Source organism: Mandrillus leucophaeus, unplaced genomic scaffold (genome assembly GCF_000951045.1).
Source record: "Mandrillus leucophaeus isolate KB7577 unplaced genomic scaffold, Mleu.le_1.0 Scaffold676, whole genome shotgun sequence".
In the NCBI taxonomy this organism is placed as follows: Eukaryota; Metazoa; Chordata; class Mammalia; order Primates; family Cercopithecidae; genus Mandrillus; species Mandrillus leucophaeus.
In genome coordinates this window covers 517,723-541,289 of record NW_012107319.1, presented here as the reverse complement: position 1 = coordinate 541,289, position 23,567 = coordinate 517,723, and the positions used below count along the sequence as shown (strand labels likewise).

Here is a 23,567-nt window from a genome sequence, read left to right as displayed (position 1 = left end):
TTGGTGTTATTTTAAGCCACTATGTTTGCGGTAATTTGTTATATCAGCAGTAGGAAACTGACACATCAGCCCAAATCCTGTCTTCCCAAAGGTATGACTTTTTCTTAAATATCCAGCCCCTCCCCCCAGTCTCCCTACCTCCCCCACATTTCTTTTCCTCTGCAGGGGATGTGAGGTTGGGTGGTCAGGCAGGAAGAACAAGCAAGCCTGGGAGCCAAAACAGCTGAGGGTCATTAGTATGTGTTCAAGGCCAGCACCCAGTGGGAGTGGGAAGGTGTGGGTGGGGCCTCTGGCTGGCTATTGGAGCCATCTGGACCAAAGAAACTTGGATGGAACAATTTGAAGGGAATTCTGCTTTGTTTGGACTTGTTTCTGTGCAACCCCCCTCAATAAGCAATTTGAATCTCTTTCACACATTATAACCAGGCCAAGCCAACTGAAACTTTAAATAGGAAATTATTTCACTCTGGAGAAATACTAATTTTCATAAGAAAAGTGCCTTCAACCAAAATTAAATAGCTATTTCGGATCCTTCTATTTCTTTCTCAGTTCTCTGTCAGTTAAATAAGTTCTATTATCACAGTGTCTGAACATGTTATTGCTTTACTATTTTAACATTACAAAAGAGGTAGGGGAAATATTTATATATCCTGCCAGGTAATTCAGAGGAGTACAACTACTGAAGGCATTATAGAGATATGGCATTGATTTGTTAAAGCAGGCCATATGTGGAAATAGCCCTAGCTTATGAGTTTATAGAAGTTTATATTTTTACAGTGCTCATTTCTGTTTTCTGTTATCATTAGTTACTCTTTTTTTTTTTGTTTTTGAGACAGAGTCTCACTGTCGCCCAGGCTAGAGTGCCTGGCACAATCTTGGCTCACTGCAAGTTCTGCATCCCGGGTTCATGCCATTCTTCTGCCTCAGTCTCCCTAGTAGTTGGGACTACAGGTGCCCACCACCACACCTGGCTAATTTTTTTGCATTTTTAGTAGAGATGGGTTTTCACCATGTTATCCAGGATGGTCTTGATCTCCTGACCTTGTGATCCACCCGCCTCGGCCTCCTAAAATGCTGGGATTACAGGCGTGAGCCTCCACACCCAGCCTAGTTACTCTTTATGAAGTAAAGTACTTTACTAAAGCAAAAGCCCAAGCTGGTCATTAGAGAGATCTGAGATTGTTTCTCTTTGCTGAACATAGGCTGCTTTGCTTCTAAGGACCTCAGTTTCTTTGTCTGGAAAATGAGAAGATGGTTCCAGATGAGGCCCAGGTTCTCTCTAATCTGATATTTTAGGATTCTTTGAAGACCATCATATTGGCTAAGAGAGAAGTAGACTAAGCTGTAGAATTCTAGAGATGATTTTCTATATTAATAGGCTCAGGAAGTGAGTTGGGAAAACTGATAGCTCACTGCTACCAGTAGACAAAAGAGTGGGTTGGTCACTGGGTCACAGTTCATGATTCAGTTCCCCCCACTCTTTAATGTGCCACTGAGCAAGCTAGAGGTGCAGACAGGGGCCAGCAGCCTTCTATTAAACGTCATAGAAATAACAGTCATCACAGATGGGGAATTTCAAAGTTACATGATTGATCAAACCACAAAAATATAAAGTACTAGTTGGGGGAAGGTTAATAGGAAATGAATTTGGATATAGAGGAAGGAGAAGGAAGGGAAGATGGCATAGAGTTCTTTAGGCCATTGTTATGAGTTTGGCTTTCAGTTGGAATGAGCGATGGAGTAGCTGGAATAGAAGACTGATGTGATCTAACTTATTTTTAAAAGAAATTACTTTGACTTCTGTGTTGAGAGTAGATTTTAGGGAGATGAGGGCAAACACAGAAGGAGAAGTCAGGAGGTTCTTGTAATAATCCAGGGGTGAGAAGATGGCAGCTAGGGCCAGAGTGATAGTGGTGAGATGAAGAGAACTGCTTACATTTTGGGGGTATTTTGAAGTTAGAGCTAACAGGACTTGCTGATCTATTGGATATGGGTTTGAGAGAAAGAGAGAAGCCAAAGGAGATTATGGATTCATGGGAGAATGGAGGAGATAGTGTTAGGTGAAGAAAATCAAGAGTGTGGTTTTGGCAATGTTTAAATTTATATGTTAGACATTCAAGTAGAAATTTTAGATAGGCAGCTGAATATAGAAGTCTGACATTTAGGGTGAATGCTCTTCTTGTGGAGTATCTTTTCTTGTCCTTTACCTATTTTCTGTAGGAGTGAGGGTATATTTCATATGGACAAATAAGATCTTATGCATTAAGAGAATTCTTTGCTATATATGATGTAAATGTTTCTTCTGACTACTAATTTGGTTTATAATTTTATTTTTAAGTTTTAGAAATGTAAAATTTCCCCAGAATGTAATGTTTCCTTTTTATTAGTTCCAGTGTTATTTTTCTTTAGCCTTACATACCGATGTATGTTAATTTAGCTTATTATGATTTTTAATGTCTATTAAATCTTGATTTCATTGGGAATTTATTTTTGCATTTGAGGTAACATGAAGATCCAAAAAGATTTGGAGAACTTAGAAAATGAACTATTTACAGTGAAATTCAATTGGAGTAAATGTATGGGTCTTACTTGTCTTTGAGATGTTATTTAAGCTTGATGAAAAAAGGGATTAATGTATTTAATAGGGCTGCCTAAAAGGCTGATGCAATTTTTTGGCATAGTTTGTAAATGCATAACATCTGCATTGAGAGAGATGACAGCCCTGCCTCTGGAGTGTTAGATTTGGTTTAGAACTGTACACATGAGGGACATGAAGGAACTGGAATTCATTCAGAAGAGTATAACTTGGAGTGGGCAAGAACTCAGAAGACAGCCTGTGAGTGAAGGTTCACTGAACTTCAGGTATAATCCAAACAAGAGATGCTACTTTCAAATATTCAAGAATAATGATAGAGAATAGGAGGACAGGGTGGACAAGTAGCCCTTAGGTTTGCAGAGTACACTTGTTGAGGGTGAATAATTAAAAAAACAAGTAAGAACTATGAGATAAGCTTGTTTATTATGCTTTCCTTTTTCCAGACCCTTAACTGAATATGGTGCCAGTTGTGGACTCAACAGTTTAAGAGCTGTTGGGAATTTGGGGCTGAGTGCCATGAAGATTAAAGAATTGGAAAATAGGATACAGCTGGTTAAAGGCCAAAAAATGGCTATTATTTAGCTTGGAGGAGAGAATTACAAGAGATGGCTTAGTTACAAAGTGTATGAAATACATTCTAGATAGAACAGTGTCTACCTGAACTCTCACTTCAGTTTGAACTCCTTGGCAAATAGATTTATTTGTTTACTTTATGTGTTTCTCTCTCTCTCTCTCTCTCTCTCTCTCTCCCCCCCCCTCTGTCTTTCTCTCTCTCTCTGTCTCTTATCTCACTAATAAGCTAAAATATGAACCATTTACTACAAATGAACTATCCTACACTTGGGCAGTTTATCGCTTTTTTAGTTATTTAAAACTATGCCTTCATACGGCTTTCCAAGAGAAAGCTTTAACCCTGGTGAAAAGGCATTGCTGTATGAAATGTGGCTGCCTAAGAGGCTGATAAAAATTTTGGCGTAGTTAGTAGATATATGACATCTGTATTGAAAGAGATGACAGTCCTGCCTATTGGAGTGTTGGATTTGGTTTAGGAGTCCACACTTGAGGGGCTTGCAGAAACTGAAATTCATTCAGAAGAGTATAACTGGGAGCATTTAAAACTCAGAAGACAGCCTATGAGGGAGGGTTTACTGAACTTTGAGTATAATACAAACAAGAGATACTATTTTCAAATATTCAAGAATGATGCTAGAGAGAAAGAGGACAGGGAGGTAGGCTTGGCAGAGGGTGAATGGTTAGTAAAACAAGTAGGACCCATGAGATGAGCCTGACTAGCTAATTCATTTTTCTTCAACATCCTCCTTTGTGAAAATCATATGTAGATTATTCCATGTTTATCTCACATGTCTCTTAAATAGTTTACATATATATTATAGGTAGTATATGCAATAATGTGTGTAGACATGTATATATATACACACTAATGTTATTGGTATACTAAATTCTTCAAAGAATTGATCAGTGACACATCTAACATCTGTGATTTTAAAGACAGGTTTGTGCATGTGAATGTAGGGCTGTTTCTACTATTAGAGTTCTCAGTGATGACTGGTTGAACTCGGTAATTATTGATTTGTTTGCTTATTTATTCTGTCCTCCACTCAGTCATATACCTATACTTGCTGGGTGCTTACTGTATTCCTGGCACTCTTCTAGGCTAAGGATATATAGCAATGAACAGAACAGAAAAAAAAAAAAAAGCAAAAACAACCCCCAACCTTGTCATTTTGAAGCTCACATTTTATTGGGGAAAAATAGGTAATAAATACACACACACAACATCAGATGGTGTTAAGTACTATGGAAAAAATGTAGCAGGACAGCAAGAGAGGAAATGAGGTTAGTCATTGATTGCCTCTTTTTGAGTATGAAAAGCACAATTACTAGAGATTTATATTGGGAAGTAAGAATTACTAAACATGGTTTAAGTTACCTTAAAAAGTTGCACATTCTCCTTTTGAAATAAACTTAATATAAGTTTAAGTGTAACCTAACTCAGGGAATGAGGCAGTTTACCAAAGTTAATTAAATTCTTTGAATTTAAGGACCTAGCTCTATCTGCAGAAATTATTTGTCAAAGGTAGGCAATGTTTTTCATTTATGTGCTTAGCTCAACGGAAACTGGATGATGTTGCTCTATATTTATCTATCCCCTACTTACCTTTCTCTATATGAAGGAGGATTAGATTTAGGCTAAATCTCATTTATAGTTAATGTAGTTTTCTTTAATTTGAAGTAGAAATATTGTTTACTTCACAGTAGCATATAACTTCTCATTGTCCAGTAGAAGTTACTTATGTTAATCCATAATTTTTTTTATTTTTTAATATTTTTTATTTTTAAATTTTATTTTATTTTTTTATTTTTGTGCAACTTAACATTTTGCAACCAATTAAACTCTACTTTCCTCTAGAGTCCCCTCTTAGTCAGTGGTATCATCAGCCACACTCACTGCACAAGCCAGAAACCTACCTCAGCATCATTCCACAACTCCAAATTACTCACCTCCCATAACCCATCATTAGGTTAGATTAAATATACTTTGAGTGGAGTTGGTTGTACCTGCCATTCTCTATCCCCTTCAGGAACCTCCCACCTGGTCTTCATGTTTTCTCCTGCCTCTTCTAATCCATCCTCCACAGGGCAGCAAGTGATCTTTTCAGAGTACACTTTAATTGTGTGACTCCCTGGTTTATATGACTTTAGTGGCTTGGATAAAGGTCAGAGTCCTTTGTAAGACCCATGAGCTGGGCAGATAACCTCCAGTCTACCATTCTGATATGCTTTTCAGCCTGATTCTCCTTATTCTCTCTCTTTTGGCTCTGTGGATATGGTACCTCTTTTCCTGATGCATGGCATATAGGAAGAATTCCTCTCAGGCATTGTGCTTTCTTTAGTATACCTTTGTCTCTTAGAAAAACTCCCAATTGCTTGCCCTTCACCTCCCATAGCAGTGTAGTTCTTGCATAGCACTTAGCTCAGGTGTAATTTTACATATGTTAATGGGAAGTGTTAATGAGGTAATCCGAGCAATCAGTAAAAGTATGTAAACCACTTGACCAATAGTTGGGTTAGGTAGCAAACTAGTTTCTATATCAGTTATACGTAGAATGGCAGAGATTTATGAATTTTCTTGAAATTTAATTGCATAGAGCTATAGAGCTTGCCAACAACTAGAAGATTCCACAGTGGACATTAAAAGTACACACTTGGTTTTGGTTACCTAGTTACATTGGCTGTGTACCCAAGAGTATCTGTTGGAATTTTGGAAATCTTTGAAGAAAATTATTTAATGGAATAAACTTTAAATCACATTCTTATATTTTTAAAAGGAGGGTGACATCCAAAATTATTTCTTTGGAATGTATTCTTATTTTTAAGTTTAGAGTGTTTCAAGGAAACTAATATCTCTACCCTCCTCACTACTTTGAAAAAAATGTATATATTTAGATTGGCAGAATATTTTATGACATGATTAGAATGGGGCACAGAAGAGTTGGTGACCCTTGCACATTTGGTGATTTTATTTCCTTAATTTCCATTTCAATGCTATACATCTTTCCTGGAGCTTTGTAACTATGAATCATGGAGGAAAATTAAATTGATTTTGTATTCTTTTCTTCAACCCTACAATTTGGCAGTGAGAATATTTTTTTCCTAAAAAAAAATGACTCATTTATAAAGAAGTTTTCTGTGAACATGGAAAAGACTTAAATACTGTCAGATATCTTGCAGATGGGGGTAGGGTGGATATTTGGACCTGCTAACAAATATAAAATGGCAAAATTCATGTTGAACAGTATTAACTAGTCAAAGATCATAGGAAAGTTACAGTTCTAAAATGAGACATGAAATGTGTGTTCTGAAAAATAAGAACTCAGTAAGGTATATAAAAGGATTATTTTTTCCTGTTTTAAGGCATTTTCCTTTCTTTAAGGTTGACGCTGCTATGAGTCAACCAATGTTTTATTTCTTTTTCCTCTTGGAAATTGTTCTGTGTTGTAATATTCCCCCTTTTAACCTTTATTTTCCTGGTTTTTAGTCCAAAATTTGTTTTTCTGAATTTCATTCTATTTTTTCTGGTGTTTTGCCCTAGGATTCCCCCAGTTTGGATGTCGTTTGGTTTTCTTTATTTTGTTACTAAGCATGTTTCCTGTAGCTTCTAAAACAACATTTGAATTTCTTTCTGCAAGTAGTATTTTAAGAATGCGTCTAATTGTAACCTTAAAAATATACATGTCACAACATTCTCAAATTGTGAGAAGCACTTATTATTCCTATATTGTAATTCCTCCAAAGAAATAATGAAGAGAGCCATTATAAAATACACTGAGGCCTTGTTTACATGTTTAGCGTTAAGTCTGTCTAATGTTGGAAAAGAGTCAAATCATAAAGATGATGACTGGACCTGCCATTCCCAATGTACTAATGGTGGCTGATAAGGCTGTCGGGTAACATTCTGCAGAAGTGTTCTTGTGGTTTTGTACAATAGTCATTGAGTCTGAAGAAAAGAAAGAAACTCACATTTATTGAGTTCCTAATGCCTGCCAGAATTTTCACCTGTGACTCCATTTGTTTCTTTTCAAAAGTGAAGTGGATAATAATACCAGTTTATGGTAAGACACTAAGCCTTTACTAGGCAAAGTGACTTAGCCAACATCTCATAGAAAGTAAAAGGAAGAGCATAAATTCAGCGCAAGTTCTTTTCCAATTTCAAATTCATCGTCTTTCCACTTCACTGTGTTGCCTCCCTGGATTTGGGGATTGATGACTCTGCCTGAGGTCACATAATGAGTCAGAGGTAAGCTGGGAACACAGTTAGGGCATCTCCATGTTGTTTTAATCTGTTAAAATGCAATGTGTCCTCTATAACAAACACCACATCAACTTCTTCATAGAGGAGAGGCAGCACAGCAGCATTTGATCTTTTGTGAAAGATTAATTTTCCTAAAAAAGTAGTAAGGCAGATATGACATTTGGCTTAACTTTCAAAAAACTATAAAAGAAAAATAATTTGTTAAATGTGAACTTTGCAGATGATCAACCATTTTTATCAATAGCCAGTTTCCATGGTAACTTTCTTTTGAGGAATTTTATGAACATTCCTTTCCTCTGGGCACTCAGAATTCTAAGCAATTTAAAAATAGTCTTGCAAAATGGATTTCTTTGAATCAGATGAGTCAATCTACAAGGATCAGATCTGACCCACCATGAAGCACTTTCTAATAGAGAATGTTCCCACTGGCTCTGTCAACTTACTAGCTTTGTAACTTTGGGCATATTACTTAACTTCCGTGCCTTAGTTTCCTCATCTGAAAAAAAGATAATTTAGAACCTACATTAAAGACTGGTTGTAAGGAGGAAAGTGAATTCTAGATTTGTAAATTGCTAGCAGTGACAGAATTGAGAGTGAATTCCAGGCCTATCTGATTCCAAAGTGGCTGAGGGAAGGAGATTCAGTGATAACTAGAATAGTAGACATATAGGGCTGAGTAAATTCTACGTAGATTGAATTTCTTCTTTCTTTTGAGTAATCTCGAGAACAGGAAACATGCGATTACTAAACGTTTCCATTTTCTACTGAAGGATGCACAAACATAACATGATTCCTTGGAGAAGGAGTTTTTTTTTTTTTTACACATTCGTGTATAGAGTTGGTCACTTTAAATTATTCCAATGTTTTTTCAACAGAATTGTGCCAAACAATGTGTTCAATGCCAAAAATACAGAAATGAATTAAACCCAGTCTTTGATCTCAAGGGGGCTCATAATCCGGTGATGGAGACAGTGCTAGTCTAGAGAGTAGATGATGGGTTGGAAAAATGCACGTTGTTTTGTCTGGAGTATGGAGAGGTTGATAATCAGACTCATTGTTTCCTGGTGAAGTGCAATGGTTAAGGATTGGGCAAAGAGACTCAAGAAAATAGTTTGAATGTGAGAAGTCATGGAGAAATCATAACAATATGTTCTATGAAGAACTGAATAGAGTATGAAGGAAAGATGATGGTTGGTGATAAAAAAAAATTGTATAGTCAGCTGGGCGCGGTGGCTCAGGCCTGTAATCCCAGCACTTTGGGAGGCTGAGGCTGGTGGATCATGAGGTCAGGAGATTGACACCATCCTGGCTAACGTGTTGAAACCCCATCTCTACTAAAAGTACAAAAAATTAACTGGGTGTGGTGGCGGGTGCCTGTAGTCCCAACTACAGGGGAGGCTGAGGCAGGAGAATGGCGTGAACCTGGGAGGCGGAGCTTGCAGTGAGCCGAGATCGCGCCACGGCACTCTAGCCTGGGTGATAGAGTGAGACTCCATCTCAAAAAACAAGCAAACAAACAAAAAAATTGTATAGTCATTGTCATTCTGGAAGTAACTGAGAAGGCAATTTACACAATAGAAAATGTAAAGGCATGTAAAAGGAGAAAAAAATAAGACTGATCTTTCAGAGACAACTCATTACTAGAGGTAGCAAAGAATATTAGAAAGGGTATTTGAAAATGTGAATAGAAAAACAGGGAATTATGATGTCTCTAAAATTACAGTTAAAAATGTATTGACAGGTGAGTGGATGAATATGAAAGACCAGTGCAGACACCCATGAATAGCCACATAGAAATGAAGCTTTTAGATTTATGAATGAAGATGTAATTGGAAACATTAATGAGATCTGTGTTAACATAGTTGACAACGGAGACTGATACCCAAACAATAAGATCTAAGAAAAATGGGATCTGAATAGAGAATATGAGAAAGATGCAATTTGATAGTGGTTATTATGTTTGTAGGTGCCAGGTGGTCCATTAATCTGACAATCAGCCCTAAGAAACCTAGATAAATGTTTAGGACCTACAAGTTAATTTGGAGACTTTAGCTGCCATGTGCTAAATGAACAATAAATAGTTCAACTCTTTCTAAAAAAAATGTGCTATTTTACCAAAGTTCCAGTGTTTGAGGAGGGATGTCTAAGAAGCAGTGGGGATGAGAATGATTTCTCTCATCCCCCTCCCCTAAGCAAACAGCCCAGCCTTGGGGGACCATGGGGGATATGTCATAACCACCTTCTTACATTTAACATCAGCAGCTTTCTAAAATGAGTAAAGATTGAAGAATAATATTAATCAAGGGTTAATTTATTCTAGGGATTAACTGAGATGGTCATTAATTAGGTGGTTTATAAATACACATTTGTCTAATCCTCCAATCTCTTGAAGTGTTTCTCTCTTGGATATGTTGAATATATTTCAAATAAATCCAGTACATTTCTTAAGAAATTGTGAACATTAACTCTCCTCTTAATTTAAGATTTTCTAAATATTTTTATTAATTTATAAATATTTAGGACCCTATATACTTTTTAAAGGATTTCATAAAGATCGAAGGGTATGAATTCCTTATTAAGCATTTAACACTTTATTATTTTGGAGTTGTCTGTAAGCTAAGTTTTAGGCATGAGAAGCGAGATAAGAGTGAATTCTGAAATGAAGAACTTCTCTTGGTAAATATGAAATATTAATTTTTTTCTTTTTAAATTTTTCTTTAGGGATATCAGGGAATTGCAGGGACACCAGGTGTTCCAGGATCTCCAGGAATACAAGTATGTGATCCACTTATATACATCTTATACATTTTATTTTTAGTAAACTAAAACCAATAATTAACAAAATTTTATTCTGTGGTTAATTTAGGGAGCTCGAGGACTACCGGGTTATAAAGGAGAACCAGGGCGAGATGGTGACAAGGTAAACACACACACAAAAATGAAGTCAATGGTGTTAGTCCCTCAAAGATAAAGGACGTTAGCTATGACGGTTTCCATTCAGTAGTCTTCATCTTGGTGAATTCTAAGATTTGTGGGCTCAGAAGTTTGTCAGTGGCTATTAGCCAATAAAGCTTAGAGAAGGCTTTATCACTGGATAAAAGAAGTTATCACTGACTACTATCAAATGAAACAGACATTGGCATTGCCCTATGCCATGTTCTTTCTTTGTGATTAAGCTCCACAGGGAGTTACCTTTTTTTTGTTTTTTTTTTTTTGAGACGGAGTTTCGCTCTGTCGCCCAGGCTGGAGTGCAGTGGCTGGATCTCAGCTCACTGCAAGCTCCGCCTCCCGGGTTCACGCCATTCTCCTGCCTCAGCCTCCCAAGTAGCTGGGACTACAGGCGCCCGCCACCTTGCCCGGCTAGTTTTTTGTACTTTTTAGTAGAGACGGGGTTTCTAGAAGAGTGAGTTATGTGAACAAAATGTGTTACTATGTTAACTTCAGATAGCCCAATACCCAAGGGACCATCTCCACAATAAGTATCTATGTGGCATGTGGCCTATTGGCTCAGCCTTAATGGACTTCATCCTTAAGGCTTCAGTGAATACAGATAACATTTCTATTATTGACTCTACAACTCTGAGATTCACCAAGCTTCCTATGAAGTATATGTTGATTAAATATGCTAGTACTTTCCCATGGATCCAGTCAGCACCTACTGGTTCTGGTGGCTGGTCCATGACCAAGATGCCCAGTTGTATTTGCTCAGATCCCCATGCTGATTTGTTAGGTTAATTCTTAAAGTACAATCTTATTTTCAAAGTCTTTGAAGGCAGTTTGCCGTTTGCCCATGATAGAAACCTACAGTGATTTTCTGTCATCCTTGCAAAATTCTTGCTTTGTTAGAATTTACACAAGTGTTAATAATGTGCACAATGTTCACATCTGAAACACTGACCTAGACTGTATCCATTTTATAAGTGTATGACTGCTTATGTTGGTTACATAGAATTATAGCTGTTAAAAGTACCATCTCAAGTCTGATGGATCTGTTCCTTTCAAACTGTTTGATGTGGAGCAAGTTACTTAATGTCTGTGAATCTTATTTTCTTCATTTACGTAATGGGAATTTTTAATAGGTTTATTGTGCGGGTTAAATGAGATAATACATGAAAACTACACAGTATGGTTTCTGGAACAGGGTTTCTCTTAAATAAGTGGTTCTTTTTGTGGTTCTGTTTTACTCATCAGTTAGCATGGTTGTAGTTGGGATGTAGCATAGGTTGGGCTGGCATTGGGTCATGAGCAAGTCATGGGTGAGAGCAGTCATCAGGGCAGATAGAACAGTTAGTTACTGGAAAAGAAGCAGAGAAAAAATGGTATGGCTAAAGGCAGAGTTATAGGGAGAATTAGAAGAGGTAAAGCAGAAGCAATAGTTGGTATAAATACCAAAGAAGAAGTGTAAAATCCTCTTTTCTACTAAGTGGCCCTGGGCCTCTATGAGACTTTTAGCCACTAAACAATCTCTGCCAGTTTTAAATGATAGAGGAATCTATAGAGAGAGTAGGGAGGAGGCCAGGCCACAGGCATGGGACGTATCTTATAGAGTCATGCTCTAGAAATATCACAGGCAACAGTCTGACCTTCTTCAGGTGAAGGGAGATTGATTGCACTGGCAGGGCGGGGACACATGTTCTAAGGAGACCATGTGCCAGCCACCTCACCTGCCTTCTAGTGTACTGGATCATGGTTATCTATCTTCTCAGAAATAGCCTGGTTTGGGGGAAAAAAACGTATGAAATATATATGTTTGAATGAATGAATAAATATATTATTTTCCCCTTTAGTTGAGTGTTTTAATTTATATTTGACAGAAAAAAATGTATATGTTTTCCATGTACAACAGTTTTTTAAAGTATACATACATTGTGGAATGACTAAATTCTAGCCAATTAACATATATATATAACTTCACATAGTAGTTATCATTTTTGTGGTGAGAACACTACATCCACTCTCTTAGCATTTTTCAATAATACAGTAATCATAATACAATAATATATAACACAACAATTAACCATAGTCACCATATTGTACCAAAGTTCTCTTGAACTTATTCCTCATATCAAACTCCAATTTTGTATCATTTGATCAATGTCTTCCCAGTCCCCATCCTCCCATCCACCCCAGCCTCTGGTAATTACCCCTCTACTTTCTATTTCTATAAGTTCACGTTTTTTAGATTCCACATTTAAGTGAGATGTTATGGTATTTGTCTTTCTGTGCGTGACTTATTTCGCTTAACAATAATGTCTTCCAGGTTCATTCATGTTGTTGAAAATGACAGGATTTCCTTCTTTTCTTATAGCTGAATAGTATTCCATTGTGTATAAATACCACAATTTCTTTTATCCATTCATCCATTGGCAGAACTTAGGTTGAGGCCATGTCCAGGCTACTGTGAATAGTGCTGCAATAAAATGGGAGTGCAGGTATCTCTCCAACATACTGATTTCTTTCTTTAGTTGAGTTTTACACACTTAACATAAAAAGGGGGATTTCATTTGTACATCTTAAAATAATTGAACTAAATTTTTGTGGGAATAAATGTTCCTTATTTTAAAATAAAAGAATAACAATAATTCTACTAGTGGCATCTTATGCTAACTGCTTTATTGTTTTGGGTCATTATGTTATCTTTTAAATATAGGTCTGTAAATTTTACAATGTCATACATTCTACTGGATAAGATAAATAAGACATATATTTATGCAAGATCTCTGTTTTCAGACCAGTCATGGATTTTATTCAGAGTTGACTGTTTTCTGAAGTTCACTGTTGGGGTTAAACTCTGATTTGACATAGTCATTGTGGGTCTAAAATCACCACGTGCTATCTTCCAAGTTTCCGCCTCACATTCTGTGTGGCTTCCGAGAGTTTTTTGCCCAGAGCTAAAATAATTTAGTAAGCTAATTGAAGGTTTTCCCTTGATTATTCCTTTATAACATGGTTCCTTGATTTTTGGAAATGAAGGGTTAAAAAACATACCCCTGAGGTGACTTTGACTTGTGGCAGTGCAGGATAATTTTCTGGGCATCACACAGTGGCCTTTGGAAGATTGTTCCACACAATACTGTTCCCCATTAGGAGATTTTCCCAGAGTAATTTCCATTTTGTGGATTTTCTCCGAAGACTCCTACAGTAGGAATTTCCACTTAAGATAATTGAAATTAGATGTGCTTTCTTGCTGACTTTAACATTTGTTCTTCACATATCACACAATAGAATATATACAGATTTTGCAGGATGTTTTTTCCTGAATTTACAAAATCAAAAGGAATACTTACTCAGCAAATAGTCTTCAGCTGGTGACTCATTTTATTACATGCTTTAAAGCTATTCTTTGAAATCTAAAAAATACTTTAAATGCTTTAAAATACTTCCTCAATATTAAAAAACTAATATATTTAAATTGAATGGAGAACTATTTTTTGTTAAAACTCACATTAGGCTATGCTGGTTAATTGATATGTATTTGTGAATTTTCAAATTGAGTATGAAACTTTTCTATGGCAAATTCAAGTTTACAGATGTAGGAAGTATGAGTAATTTATTTTTTAACCTATCCAGGCTCTGTACAAACTCATTACTTGACTTTTCTGGGCTTAAGAAATAAAATATCATAATTGTATCTAGGGTATTACTGGAAAAACTATAGATTTTCTTTGTTAGTACATTCAACTTTTAAGTGGTCCCTTCAAAGCCTCACTTTCCCATTGTCCTCAGCATCCAGACTGGCGCCTCATATGATGGGTAAGATTTCCCTACCTGAATAAAGTTCCTTACTTCTGGGCCTCCAACATCAAAAAACTAAGTGGTTTTACAGTGATTTCTGTTATAGAGTCAGTCATAACCGAGGAACTCCAATATGTGTTTTGAGAGAACACGGGTCAAAAAGCTTAAAAATGTTAGAGATAACAAGTTAAAACTTAGTATGTTAGTGGTGTTACTTCTTTCAGTGTTCCTGAAGACCAAACAAACAAAAATTAACCAAACAGGGAGAGTCTACGCATATGATTTTCTGATAACACCATGCCCAAACGTGTGTGTGTGTGCGTGCACGTGTGCACGTGTGCATGTGTATGAGATTTGGGGGCTTAAATCAGTTACAGACCATAGATTATAGACTTAGTTCTGAATTCAGACTGCTTGCCTCCCAAGTCACACTTCTTAATCTCTTTAAATCTGGTTTTCATCTAGAAAGTGGAAGCCATAGTATTACTTACTGCATAGGCTTTTTGTAAAGATTAAATGAGGGCATGCATGTAGTTGGCCTAAATTAACTGCTCTAAGTTGGTGATGATAGTGATGATGATCATGATTTGTTATTAGGGTTGCCATTCTGCTGATTAATTAAGGCAAAATTTTTGGAAATATCTTTGAGTTATCCTTTATCCTTCCTCTCTCTGTTGAAGTGCTGCATCTGAAACAATCAGACAGAAATTCCCTAAATGTCTTCCCACTATGTCTACCCTCCTACCCATATATATACCTATATTCTGCCTTTCCTTCTCTTATTGTGGGCGAAGTGTCCATGTGGAGTCCACAGGCCTCCTTTTGCACTCTGGATCCCATCTTTCTCCATTGCTCTGTGTTATTAACTAGCCCTTCTCTTCTGTGTCATTAGTCATTTTCTTTTCTAGTTAAATTTTCCCCATAGCCTAAAGGATGATCCATTTGAAAACACCCAAACCTCCCCCACTTCCTCTACCACACAGCTTCCTTTGGCTACCAGGCCATTTCCCTGTTTCTCATTGTAGTACAAGTGCTCCAAAAGGTTTGCCTTTATTCCCTGCACATTTTCACTTCCATTTCTCTCTCTGACCCACTCGAATAGGACTTCCATCCCAACCTTCTGCTGCATATTTAGATCACCAGTCTTCCATCTTTGAAATCCAGTAGTCAGTATTTTTCAATTATTTCTTCTTATCTTGTTGTATGTCTCCATAGCATTTGACATTGTTGACTATTCCTTCCTTCTTGGGACAATTTCTTCTCTTGGCTTCTGGGATACTACATGCTCCTAGATTTTTCCTTGCCGTCACTAGTTACCTTTTCATGTTTTCTCATTGGCTCTTTCTCTTCCTCTTCCACATATTCTGTAAATGTTGGGTGCCTCCAGGATTCAGCCCTGTCCTCTTCCCCTTCCTCATTAAGAGATTTTATTATTGTAATATTAAGAAGTATAAACATATATGGGTATAAATGTATATATAAAATATATATGCATATATTTTATAATTACAGTAATAATTATTGATATGATTAATTACTATAGTAAATAATAAGAATATTAAATACAGACATACACATATGCACGATCTCTTTTCTAAAAAATATTTGGCTTCATCTGAATATGGAGAAACTTGGAGTTGTTACAATCAGAAAACAAGTATCTCTACGTTTTGTAGAAGTGGTGGTACTATTAGGTTGGTGCAAAAGTAATTGCGATTTTTGCCATTACTTTCAATGGCAAAAACTGCAATTTCCTTTAAAAAAAAATCCTTTCATCAGAGGATTTTCTCCCTAAGCAGCAGTAGCTCTGCCCTCCCTAAGTATTCTCTGATATTAGGCGTTGTTGAGTGTCCTTCCTGTACACATGGTGCTGACTTATGTGTGCTCAGGTTTTAACTAATTCTGTGACTGTTTTTGCAATCTTGATTATCTCCTGATCTTTCAACCTTTTTTCTTTTAAAGCTATATAATGGATTTAACATCTTAGTTTATTATGGATAACCATTAATTCCATGTCTTGCCTTATTTATTGGCTGTTATTCCTCTTCTGTCCTTTTTTCTCTTTTTTCTACTGGTATTATTAAGGAAACTTAAAACTTTTATGGAATTTTTATAGAATGCTTTATATTTTGTTGGTTCTAAACTCGATTTTTATCTTCTCTTTAGATATCTTCTGTTGTATGGTCATTGAGAAACTACTGCAGAGACTCAGTAGTAGAAGTTCGGAAATCTATTTCTTTTGTAGGCATGAGTAGTTCAATGGTAATCCCAAACCCCAAATGGAATCCCCATCACTGTGTTAAAGAGAGGAATTATTTTAGTAGAGTAAAGTAGTTTCCCATAAGTCATTATTGCCTGAGCTTATGTAAGACTTAGGATTTGTGTTTTTGTTGCTATTGTTTTTGCTTTTATTTTTCCTGAGTGGAAAAGAAGCAGCAGATCTGTACAAAACTTTGTGTATTGGGTGCTTGCAGGGTTTTTACTGTGGTGTGTACCTTTTTCTATTTTATTCCTGGATATGTTTTGCATCAATTTTGTCCATATGCATTCCCCTTCACATTAAATCCTCATAAAAAGTCCTGTGGGGTTAGTACAGTAAGTCATATTGTGCTCATTTTATATTAATTGTGAAGTAAATTATCCTTATTTTACATTTTGGAGAACTGAAAAATGAAGAGCTTAAGTCATTTGTGTAAAGTTACTCAACAATCTAGGGGGTTGAAATAAAATACCTTGATCCCAATCTGGCTTTCTTTTTCCTGTATTTTTCTGCTTTGGCCAGAGTAGTTTTTCACTGTGTGACTTGTGCCTCTTTTAGTCTACTGCCTGCACTGTGAGGAGAATCCCTGAATGCCTGTCAGGAGCCAAGAAGATAGGCAGGGGAGGGAGCAGATGGATGAGTACCCACAGTCATGCTGACTGGGCCATGAGAGTGTTCATGGTCTACATTTCTCTCTAGGGAAGAGGGATAGTTCATTTTATATCATAGGTCATCAAACCTTTAAATTGCAAAATGTATTGCAGTAAAAGACTTTTAGACATGTAGCCTCATATATAAAAATTATTTATCTGTGCTACTGAGCAAAGTATTCTGTGAATTTGAAACACACACACACAAAGACTTGTTTAAATGAATTTAAAAAATAGTAGTTCTCATGTTCTTTTGCTGGCCCCAAAAATAATCTTAACCTGACTGAAGACTATGACTCTAGATTGACTCAAAAGATAGACAGGCTCATCAAAGTTATATTAGCCATGAAAAGTTTGGAAAGCAGCCGCTGGGAAGTGGAATTATCTTACTATCTTGGATTCTCTTTGACTTTAATCACTTGTAAACTCTGATAGGACCAAAAGTGTGACTACCCCAAATATTTGTTTTATTGAAATTTTCTTTGAGCAATCAGGACTGTTGACTGTGTTTTGGGAAATGAAAACATTCTGTATATTCAGCAAATTATTATTAATCACAAGCAAGACAATAGGTAGGCTACAGTAGCTTATGCTACAATAACAATCAAACCCCAAATGCTTGTAGCTTAAAGCATCAAAGATTCATTGCTCATCAAACTACATATTTATCAGCAGCAGTGAGGAGCTTCCCATGTCTTCACAGGGAGACTCAGATTAACATAAATTTCACCATCTAGATCATGACTAATTATGGTGGCGGGTGTAGAGAGAATCAAACATTGGCTTTTAAATCACTACCATTCATGTTTAATTAACTAGAGCAAATTGTGCAAACCACATGGATTTTAACAGATTAGATAAGTATGACTTCCCATATGCTAGACAGTGGAGAGGAATCTGGATATTGGTAAATAGTAGTTGTACCAAGAAAAAAACAGGAATGAGTTATGGATGAATTGTTTCCTCAAAGACGTTGGAGTCTGGTAAAGGATATAACATAAAGTAACTGTATTTCAAGATGGTTAATGTTAAGTGCCAAAGAAGAAAGTCAAATAAAATTCTCTAGAAGTTTAAAGGAAAGTTAAAAACTGGAAAGACTTCATGAGAGAAAGTGTAAAGAAAAGGTTAATCTTAGCTATACAATGTAGGGACTGTTTTTATAAAATTTAAGAAATCTCTAAGAAAGATTGCCTTTGTTCTTTATTTATTTTTATTATTTTGGTATTACCAATAAGACTGTAAGAAACATCTCTGAATATATTTCTCAGTAGTTTTTCATGAGTTTATCAACAGGAAAAATTCTCAGAAGTGAAATTGATTATTGGATCAAAGTGTTAATTTCATAGTTAAACTTTGATTTAAATTGCTTATTGAGTTCCCAGAAAGTTGATTCTCTTTCAACAAGTGTATGAAAATATCCTTCCTCACATTCTTATCAGCCGTACTTTTTTTTTAAATTTTATTTTTCACCAGTATAATTTAGAGATGATACTGGCTTGATTTTCATTGCTTTATTAGTGAGTTGGGTAAGATATCTTGACCTGCACTTTGGGGGCATTGTGTTACTTCTCTGTAATTTGCTGATTTTCTCATATCTTTTATTTTTCTACTGGGCTGTGATCCTTTTAAAAATTGATTTTTATATGCATTTCATAAGTTGTTGTTTGTGTGTGTGAAAATATTTTTTCTGGGTTGTATTATGTGTTTTGACTTGGTTTTTGACATTTTAACCATAGAGAAAATTTTCATTTTCATGTAAAGTAGTTTTTTCTTCTTTTTTTCTCCTATCTTTGTATATAAATAGAAAGATTGCACATTCTAGCATGTTGATTATAATTACTGATGATTTTATTTTTGTAATTTTATTATTTTATTTTTAACCATGTAATTTTTGGTTTTTGGAGTAAAGTCAGATGAGCATTTGTATTAGTCTGTTTCCACACTGCTAATAAAGACGTACCTGAGACTGGGCAATTTACAAAAGAAAGAGGTTTAATGGACTTACAGTTCCATGTGACTGGGGAGGCCTCATAGTCATGGTGGAAGGAAAGGAGGAGCAAGTCACATCTTACATGGGTGGCAGCAGGCAAAGAGAAAGAGTTTATGCAGGGAAACTCTTGTTTTTTAAATGATCAGATCTCGTGAGACTTATTCACTATCACGAGAACAGCACAAGAAAGACCCGCCCCCGTGATTCAATTACCTCCTGCTGGGTTCCTCCTACAACAAGTGGGAATTATGGAAGTTACAATTCAATATGAGATTTGGGTGGGGACATGGTCAAACCATATCATTCCACTCCTGTTGCCTCCCAAATCTTATGTCTTCACATTTCAAAACCAGTCATGCCTTCCCAACAGTACTCCAAAGTCTTAACTCATTTCAGCATTAACTCAAAAGTCCATAGTCCAAAGTCTCATTTGAGACAAGGTAAGTCCTTTCCACCTATGAGCCAGTAAAATCAAAAGCAAGTTAGTTACTTCCTAGATAAAATAGGGGTACAGGCATTGGATAAATACTCCCATTCCAAATGGGAGAAATTGACCAAAACGAAGGGGCTAAAGGCCCTATGCAAGTCTGAAATCCAGTGGTGCAGTCATATTTTAAAGCTCTAAAATAATGCTCTCCTTTGCTCCATGTCTTACATCCAGGTCACGCTGATGCAAGAAGTGGGTTCCCATGGTCTCGGGCAGCTCTGCCTCTGTAGCTTTGCAGGGTACATCCTCCCTCCCAATTGCTTTCACAGGCTGGCGTTGAGTGTCTGTGGCGTTTCCAGGTGTGTGGTGCAAGCTGTCGGTAGATATACCATTCTGGGATTTGGAGGATGGAGACCTTCTTCTCACAGCTCCACTAGGCAGTGCCCCAGTAGGGACTCTGTATGGGGGCTCCAACCCCACATTTCTCTTCCTCACTGCCCAAGCAGAGGTTTTCCATCAGGACCCTGCCCCTGCAGCAAACTTCTGCATGGGCATTCAGGCATTTCCATACATCCTCTGAAGTCTAGGGGAGGTTCCCAAACCTCAATTCTTGACTTCTGTGCATCTGCAGTGTCAACACCACGTGGAAGCTGCCAAGGCTTGGAGCCTGCACCTTCTGAAGCAATGGCTCATGCTGTACCTTGGTCCCTTTTAGCCATGGCTGGAGTGGCTGGAACACAGGGCACCAAGTCCCTAGGCTACACAGAGCAAGGAGGCCCTGACCCTGGCCCATGAAACCATTTTTTCCTCATAGGCCTCCAGGCCTGTGATGGGAGGGGCTGCCATGAAGACCTCCGACATGACCTGAAGATATTTTTGCCATTTTCTTGGAGATTAACATTCAGCTGCTTGTTACTTATGCAAATTCCTGCAGCCAGCTTAAATTTCTCCTCAGAAAATGAGATTTTCTTTCTATCACATTATCAGGCTGCAAATTTTCCAAACTTTTATACTCTACTTCATTTATAAAACTGAATACCTTTAACAGCACCCAAGTTACCTCTTGAATGCCTAGCTCCTTAGAAATTTCTTCTGCCAGATACCCTAAATAATCTCTCTCAAATTCAAAATTCCACGAATTTTTAGGGCAGGGGAAAAATGCCACCAGCCTCTTTGCTAAAACATAACAAGAGTTGCTTTTACTCCAGTTCCCAAACAAGTTTCTCGTCTCCATCTGAGATCACCTGAACCTGGGTTTCATTGTCTTATGTCATTGTCAGCATTTTGGTCAAAGCCATTCAACAAGTCTCTAGGGAGTTCAAAACTTTCTCACATTTTCCTGTGTTATTCTGAGTCTTCCAAACTGTTCCAACCTCTGCTGGTTACCCAGTTCCAAAGTTGCTTCCATATTTTTGGGTATCTTTTCAGCAGCACCCCACTCTACTGGTACCAATTAATGGATTAGTTCATTTTCACACTGCTGGTAAAGACATAACTGAGACTGGGCAATTTACAAAAGAAAGAGGTTTAATGGACTTACAGTTTAATGTGGCTGGGGAGGCCTCACAATCATGGTGGGGGGCAAGGAGGAGCAAGTCAAGTCTTACATGGATGGCAGCAGGCAAAGAGACAGCTTGTGGAGGGAAACTCTCAGTTTTAAAACCATCAGATCTTGTGAGACATTCACTATTATGAGAGCAGCACAAGAAAGATGCGCCCCCATGATTCAATTACCTCCCACTGGGTTCCTCCTACGACAAGTGGGAATTGTGGGAGGTACAATTCAAGATGAGATTTGGGTGGGGACACAGCCAAAACCATATCAGCACACTTATTTTATAAAATCATTTTCCTAAATAAATAGCCAGTTGCCGTAGTATTCATGGAATACCACTTTTTTCTACATTTATTTCCATTAAATTTCCATTTTCATTTGGGCCTGGTGTTTTGGCTTTTCACTCTATTCCATTGACCTGTCTACATCTTCTCCACTGCAGAATTGTTTTAATTATTGTCACTTCATGATCTGACTTAATATTGGCAGGGCTAATCCTTCCTCATTATTCTTTATAATCAAAATTTTCCTGGCTATTTTTGAATACTTATTTTTCCAGATAAAGCTCAGCATCTTTCCTTCAGTTTTTTAGAAATTGCTATTCACATTTCAATTAGGATTTCTTTGCACATATGGATTAGTTTTAGAAGCACTGACATCTCTCCAATTGCTATTCAAGATTATGGCTTATTTTTCTTTTTACTTCAATCTTGAGTTTTTTGGTATTAGTCCTGAGCATTACCCAATTTTATTTTAACCTAAAATTTTTTAATCTCTTTTTCATTTTTATTATAAATGGAGCCCTTTAAAAATATTTTTTATATTGGCTATATTTTATATATAAAAAGCTATTTATTTTTTATATTTTTAAAGCACCAAGTGAATTCATTTCTTTTACTCATTTAGGTTGTAAGATCTATTGACACATTAGAGGTGCAATCTTAAAAATAATTTTTCTTCCTTTTATTTTTAGCCTTATTTCTATATTTGTCTAAATTTGTTGGTAGTCCAGAAACACTATTAAAAATAGTGCAAATACAGGGTAACTTTGTTTTCATTTTAAATCTCAAACAGGCAGAGTCTCTTTTAGTTCAGGTTGGTGGTTCCTTTGGTATTATATAATAACTCTCTCAACAGCATATAGTATATGTATATGAGTGTGTGTATTTGCAATTTTATGTTTTTGACTTTTGATTCCAGCCGATAGCAGCATCCACAATCTTGTTTCAATCACATCTCCTTCTCTACACTTAATAATAGGTTACCTAAATTAATCAGGCATCCACTACACCCTTTGTTTACTTTTCATGAGCCATACTGTCTGGCTTGACAGAATTTATTGAACCTCCCCTTAATGGAATCAGAGATTTTAAGGGCGGCATTTATAGCCATATCTTTGATTTCATCCCTCCCAGAGGCTGAGTTTTAACTGGACTTTTATTTTTTAAAAGTATTCCCCATTACATTAGAGATGAGAAAAACAATTGTGTCTCTCAATCCCAGTGTTTTTACACTTGGTCTATTTCTTTTAATTACTACTTGCAACCTGGCCAATTATTTTCTGAGCTCATATATTTTTTAAAATAGTACCTTGTCAAATACTGCCAATAACAGTCAATTCATAATATATATTTACATTCTGTTTTCTCAGTTCTTTACCTCTAGCTGTAAGTTCATTTGATACATTATTTGCCTTTGCAAGTTATTACAAGCCAGGCTTTTTATCAATTATTTCACCACTATTTTACATAAGACACCATTTTTTCAGCCTTCAATAATTGTTTTTCATTCGTCACTACCTGTCCCCAAAGCCAATGACAGATACACGTTTTAATATTGTTGTTTTGGCAGTCCCCTATTTTTAATATTCCAACTGTACTAATTGACTTAGGCTAAGCTGCATTATAGTAACAGATGACCCAGTGGCTCAGAGGCCAACACGGCAGACATTTATCTTTTATGTTATATGCCCATCCTGGATAGGCTTTGGCCCAACTTTATCTCTTCTTTGCTATCTATTGCTATTAAACCTTATAAATAACTTGATTGAGTATAATGTGTTTGAGCCATACTTTTTTGTGTTCCATATTTTGTACATATTGTTTCAATATTCCCCAACAGTTTTGCTGACAACTTGCTGCTGCTTGCTCTCTCTCTCCTCCTTTCTTTGTCTCTCACACTAATTTATGTTAACATGGATACTATACCTTTTTACTATACTTAAAAACCTTCCTTCTGCATGTAAGAGTAGCTTTGTCCAGACCTTGTATTTTTTCTGTCCCAACGTAAGTGGATGTTCCTAGTCTTCCTACTTCATCTGAGATCTGTTTGCCATCTCTAGTAAAGGAAAGTTTGGATATTATGTCTTTTATAACCTGTAGCCAGAGAATGGAAGTCATAGCTTGGACTTTGTTCAGCTTTAATAGGGAATCCCAGCTTACCTGTTTCTCCTGTAGTTTTATTAAGCATTCATTACCCAGCTAAATTCCATCTTATTGATAGTATATCTTAGTCTAGCTC

The 23,567-nt window shown here is 36.6% G+C and overlaps 1 protein-coding gene across 1 annotated transcript in view; it reads left to right on the top strand.

The window, feature by feature from the left end:
* The window catches only part of COL21A1 (collagen, type XXI, alpha 1), a 204,853-nt gene that overhangs the window by 111,169 nt on the left and 70,117 nt on the right, over positions 1–23,567 (top strand). The window contains exons 13-14 of the mRNA XM_012002053.1: positions 10,152–10,205; positions 10,297–10,350. Coding sequence (XP_011857443.1) covers positions 10,152–10,205; positions 10,297–10,350 — 108 coding nt within the window. The remainder of the gene's footprint in view (positions 1–10,151; positions 10,206–10,296; positions 10,351–23,567) is intronic.